We start from the raw sequence: 6,085 nt of genomic DNA, 5'->3' as shown, positions 1-6,085 counted from the left end.
ACACACACAGACACCTTCTCGCCGGCAGCCCCCCTCCCCCTCATTCCAACCCGTCAACCTCAGAATCCCCTCCACTGGCGACACCGCTGCCGCGTTGTCCCTGGCTCGGCCTTGAATCTACACCTCCCATTCTCCCCCGAATCATCTGACCCGCATTCAAAATGCAGACAACCTACATATAGCAAACACGATATTGAATTGCATGTCCATTCAAAAGCTTGGGCTGATGTGATATGGTTCAACAAACAATAGTCCTTATTTATTTCTATGTTACTAGCTCCGATCAACGTTGGTGGTTATGTTATATCTTATATTCCATTTTACCTTTTGCAGGTTCAACCTTGTGGGGCAGGTATGCTCAAACATGTTGGTGGTATATTTGGTTCAAAGCGGATATGGTGCACCCACATGACAAACTTCCTAACAATCCGGTCTCCTGTCTAAAATCTTCCAGTGGGCTCTCACCACCAGCACAGACTTCTCGTTGGCGCAGCTCGTCCAAGTGATCATCTTGCTTGGCACCGGTGGAGCCAACGGCGGTGGCTACATGGCCTCCAAGTACGTTGTTCTGGCCATCCACGGCTCCCTCCTCGTCCTGCACGGGCTCATCAACAGCCTCCCCATACGGTGGTTGTCCTGGTTCGGCCACCTCGGTGCATTTTGGAACACAGCAGGTATATAATCATTATGAGGGTTACGGCATTTGGCATCAATCGATGCAGAGGTCGAGAGGGTCTTTTTTCCTTCTTCAGAAGATGCATTTGGAAATATGACTATGTGATTACCGATCAACTTATTTTTTGCGCGAAAACTTCCGATCTATTCATCAACTGTCAAGGTAGTACAAAAAACACTAGAAATAAAAATTACATCCAGGTCTGTAGACCATCTAGCGACGACTACAATCTCTGGAGCGAGCCGAAGGCGCGCTGCCGTCATCGCTCCTCCCTCGTCGGAGCCGGGCAAACATTGTTGTAGTAGATAGTCGGGAAGTCAACTTATTGTTCTTGAACATAGCATATGTTAATGTTAGGTGCCTTTGCCCTGGTGATCATGATTCCGGTTGTTGCCATGGAAAGAGCGAGTGTTGAGTTCATCTTTACACATTTCAACACGGACAATGGCATGGGGATCCATGGCAAGGCCTACATTTTAGCGTTGGGGCTTCTAACGAGCCAATACTCGTTGCTCGGCTATGATGCATCGGCTCACATGGTACACATCTCCTCCTGTCCCAATTCTGGTAGCTACTCATGTTGATGGTTATTTGTCTTATCTGCTTGCGCATATATATGTGCTCGAGTGCAGTTATATCGCCTCAATGAAACATTTGGGTCAACAAAGCTCACATTATCGGGAATAAATGTGCAGATTGAGGAAACAAAGAACGCGGACTGGAGTGGACCGATCGGGATCATCATGTCTGTTACTCTCTCGACCGTGTTTGGTTGGATCTTCCTTGTAGCTCTAACGTCCATCGTGACGAACATACCATACCTGCTAGACCCCGGCAATGATGCTGCCGGGTACGCCGTTGCGCAAGCGCTTTACACCGCCTTTCACCGGAGGTATGGCAGTGGGGTCGGAGGGCTCGTCTGCATAGGCATCGTCGCGTTCGGCATCTTCCTCGCGGGTGTTGCATGTGTCGCCAGTAATTCAAGGTTTGATAGTGATTCAACCACCACATAGCAATCTGACATATTAGTGTTGATATTTCTTGTTTCCAAATGATTCAATATCAAAGTTAAGTTTCTCTATATTTTTATGCTGAATCTAATGAAGCTAATTTGGTCTTGTAGTTGTTGATATTTTACGATAAACTTGGTCAAACTTTATATCTTTTATTTATGACAAATCCATAATATTTGGAACCTAATGACTATTTGCTAAGTTGCTATCACATTTCCATATAGGATGGGCTATGCCTTCTCGAGGGACAAGGCGATGCCGTTCTCGCAGGTGTGGCACCGGGTGAGCAGGAACGAGGTGCCTCTCAATGTTGTGTGGCTCTGTGTGGTTGTCGCCTTCATAATGGCTCTCACGGTGCGTAATACCTCTGCCATCTCGACCTCGACCCGAAGCACCAAACCTTTACAACACGAACGCGTGATTCGTGTCAAGGGCATGCTATCACATAAAATTTCACGTTCCTATTTTTGTGTGTGTTTCTTGTCTTCGGATGCAGTCTCTCGGAAGCCAGGTGGCATTCCAAGCAATGGTGTCGATTGCGACACTAGGGCAGTACATCTCCTACGTGCTGCCCATCTTCTTCCGTGTGACGACGGCCCGGAGGTCATTCAGCCCAGGGCCATTCCACCTAGGGAGGTACAGCATTGTCATCGGCTGGGCAGCAGTCCTCTGGGTGGCCTTGCTCACTGTGCTCTTCTCGTTGCCTGTGGCGTACCCAATCGCCAAGGACAACTTCAACTACACGCCCGTGGCCGTCGGTGGTGTGCTACTGCTCAGTGTCGGCTCATGGGTGTTCCATGCCCGGTTCTGGTTCAAAGGACCCATCGTAAATGTTGACATGTAGAATTTTGTGCCTTGTAAACTTTAGTTTATTTGATGATATGTGGTTGATGGGTTTACACATGGAGCTGTATTACCAAGAAGGCTCTTTAGGTAGGTTGGTCGTTGGGACAATTTGGCATTTTTCGACAAAGGTGAATTTTATTGGCTGAAAATGGAGCATCTACAGGATACATAACATAATGAGTATACACTCGACCTCTGCATAGTTAGAATACACACAACCAACACGAACACACACATACAAAATACGCTAGCAAAATAGCAAAATCACATAAGACCAAAACTATGCGTAGGCGACAAAAAAAACTCAAAGCGATTAGATGCGCGATAGGGAAACTATAACAATGACCATATCCGCACCAACCATCTCATGACATCACACAAACGACGATGTTTTTCAACAACAACGCCTTCAGTAAGGGAGCAGCGCTCGAGCGCCTCCATCACCGGATCCAGCCACTCAAGGCCAGTTTCTAGGGTGTGAATTAGTAGAGGCGCGGACGTACGTAGCATGTACACATACGCACAACTAGGGTGCAAGAAAGTAAATACAGCCATGTACGTACATACGGGCGGGGTCTCGAACGCCTACTCGCGCATATGTACGGCCAAGGCTCATGTACATGGCCGGGTCGGAACGGAGAAACTGCGTCGTCGTGTTCACCGGGAGGCAACAAAATGCGTCGTGTTCATCGGGAGCCAACCGGCTTGGACGGAACAGCCGAAACGAGGCCTGACGTACCGCAGAACGGAGGAAACGGCCTTGTGTTCGAGCGCCTACGGTCGAAACGGGATCCTGTTCACCAGGAGGGGTGTGACGTACCGCAAAATGGAGGATTTGGACTTCCCTTGGATCTCCTACGGTCTAAATGGGGTCCTGTTGATCAGGAGGGGTATGGCGTACCGCAAAACGGAGGAAACAGACTTGTGTTGGAGCGATACGGTCGAAACGGGGGTCCTGTTCATCGGAAGGGGTGTGGCGTACCGCAAAACGGGACTCCATGGGCTACTGTTCATCTCCACCGTCGACCTTTTCCTGCCTCCATCTGCGACTGTTCATCCACGACGTCTCCCTCCTGCCTCCACCAGCTACTGTTCATCCACGGGCTCCTGTTCATCCAGCCTCCACCGCTTCTCCACCGGCTACTGTTCAACCAGCCCTCTCCACGGGTCATGTTCAACAACCACTCCACGGGCTACTGTTCATTCAGCCCTCCACTGGCTACTGTTCCACTAGCCCTTCACCGATCATTGTTCAACCAGCCCACCCCACGGGGTCCTGTTCAACCAGCCCTCCACGGGGTCCTGTTCATCCACCGGCAATGACCTCTACTACCATGGAGTCCTGTTCATCAACCCCCACTGGAACTGTTCATCCACCCCTCCCTCAACAACGCTCACTGTTCACAAGAGGCAGCAGGTTCGACCGGCTTTAGTTACCAGCAGTAGCAAAGGAATCGCTCGACCGGGTTCAGTTAACAGCCAGGGATCCATCGATCGCTCGGGTTCAGTAACGCGTAGCCTACAGTGCTATCGCTCGGGTTCAGTAGGCGAACGCCTCGCTCGGGTTCAGTTAGAGCCCAACGCCTTGCACCCACGTGCGTACGTGTACGAGAGAAATGCGCATCGCTCAGCCTCGACCACCCACCGTAATCGGGAACTCCCCGATATTTTTCTCGCCCTCGCTTCTACCACGGTTTTTTCCATCATGGATGGCCCAAAGAATGTCATGCAGCTGCGTCTCCGGCCTGCCCAGGACAAAAATCCCATTTTCTGTCATGATTTTTTTGTCATAGAAGTAGGAGCCCACCACATCTATGATGATACCAGGTTTTGTCACAATTATCATCATAGAAGTATCATAAGCATGCCAGAAAAAAAATTGTTCGGCCCAAAATGTTATGGATGTGTCTTTTTTGTAGTGGCCGCGGCCTCCCGCTCCTCCCACACTTCTCACGCGTTCCTATCCGTCGCCTCCTGGAGGGCGGTGGCCGGGTCCACGCGGTGGGCCTCCTCAGAGCCGCCTACTGCTCCGATCAGCGAGGCGGATGGAGCCCGTGATATGGAAAGGGGAGCCCTGCACGGCAAGGCAAGCAAAGATAAAAAGTTTTGCAAGAAAGAAGCAAGCACAAATAAGAAACTCACAGGAGAGGAAAAGCCAAGACGAAGCAATCAAGATGAGAGCAGTAAGAGCGCTTATGCAGACACCATTGGGTGTTCCTTTGGGGTCCTCCGGACGGCGGTCGACTTCGCGGCTTCTTGCCGCTTGGTTGCGGCAGCCGTCTACTTGGTCTTTTTGGTCGGCCGGTTGCCGAACATCCCCCCTTGGCACTGGGCCGGCTCGCCCTTGGCTGCGGTGCCGAGTTTGAGGTAGAAGAATCTGCCCCACAACTCGAGTGTGGGCAGAACGTCGAGGTAGCCTTCGCAGAGCGTGACGAAGGCGGAGAGGAGGACCACTGTATTGGGCGTGAGGTGGTGCGGTTGAAGCCGGTAGAAATCGAGGAACTCGCGGAAGAAGCCGCTCGCCGGCAAGCCGAAGCCACGAAGGAAGTGGCTGTGGAAGATGACAGACTCACCAGCCTGCGGCGCCGGCAAGATCTCCCATCGTCTGGGAGGCGCGTCCCCACGCGCGCCTCGTTGGGCATCTGCCGCGTCGCACTAAGGAAATCGACATTCCCGTCGTGGATGTTCAAGCCATCCCGCTCGCCTCGCGCCATGATTCGTAGTGACCTGGCGGTTGCACGACGAGGTTGGGTGGCGGCAAGCCTACGGTGGCACGGCGAGTCTAGACAACGATGAGTTGCGGCGGCGATTCGGTGGCGGGCGGTGCGGCAGCGCAGCGGCAACAAGAAGCAGAAGAAGGAAGGAGATGGAGAGCGGAGGGGTGCGCGTGCGTTCTGCCGCACCCTCCTGTCCTACTTATATGGCTGCAGCAGCGGAGCCAAAGCGGCAGGCCGTGGGGGGCGTGGGGATTAACTACGCCCGCGCCCCACACATCCCCGTGTATCCCGCGCCATCAAGGCGTACTATCATTACGCTCGGGAAGGGCAACCGCCCACCTCGGTCGCAGCGGATCTACGCGCGCGCTGAGGCCCTATAGTGGCAGTGTCGGGGGGATGGACCCCGGGCAGGCAATGGAACCCGGATCCTCTTCAAAAACAATGGGGCTGGCACCGCCCCTCAAAACCGGCACGCACTTGGCCGGATTGCTCGACCCGGCCAAGCCCCGAAACCCGGCCGGACTCACCGACCCGGCAAGACACGTCGACTCGGCCCCAACGACTAGCGCAAGACAGCCAAACTCGGCACGACCAAAGCTTCCTCAACAAGCCAGCGCCACCCGTGGCGTGCTACGCAATCTAGCCACGGGTCAGCTCACGTCCCATCCAGGCCATACGATGGGGACGAGTCTTCAATCAACGATGACCGAGGCAACAGTGCCCCGCCCATGCCTCTGGTCAGCGGGAACGTGGCAACAGTGCCCCTCACCTACCCGCTGACCAGGGCTGGCGTGGCTACAATGCCCCCGCCCTCACCGCTGACGACAGCAAGC

At 53.2% G+C, this 6,085-nt stretch overlaps 1 protein-coding gene across 1 annotated transcript in view; it reads left to right on the top strand.

The window, feature by feature from the left end:
- LOC119278583 (amino-acid permease BAT1 homolog) overlaps positions 1-2,533 on the top strand; it is a 4,244-nt gene extending 1,711 nt beyond the window's left edge. Inside the window, exons 2-7 of the mRNA XM_037559912.1 lie at positions 334-352; positions 455-674; positions 1,034-1,215; positions 1,372-1,661; positions 1,914-2,043; positions 2,186-2,533. Coding sequence (XP_037415809.1) covers positions 334-352; positions 455-674; positions 1,034-1,215; positions 1,372-1,661; positions 1,914-2,043; positions 2,186-2,533 — 1,189 coding nt within the window. The remainder of the gene's footprint in view (positions 1-333; positions 353-454; positions 675-1,033; positions 1,216-1,371; positions 1,662-1,913; positions 2,044-2,185) is intronic.
- Positions 2,534-6,085: the final 3,552 nt, after the last annotated feature.

This window comes from Triticum dicoccoides, chromosome 3B (assembly GCF_002162155.2).
Source record: "Triticum dicoccoides isolate Atlit2015 ecotype Zavitan chromosome 3B, WEW_v2.0, whole genome shotgun sequence".
In the NCBI taxonomy this organism is placed as follows: domain Eukaryota; kingdom Viridiplantae; phylum Streptophyta; class Magnoliopsida; order Poales; family Poaceae; genus Triticum; species Triticum dicoccoides.
Note: the sequence above shows the minus strand (reverse complement) of the source record. Positions and strands in the feature narration are given on the sequence as shown.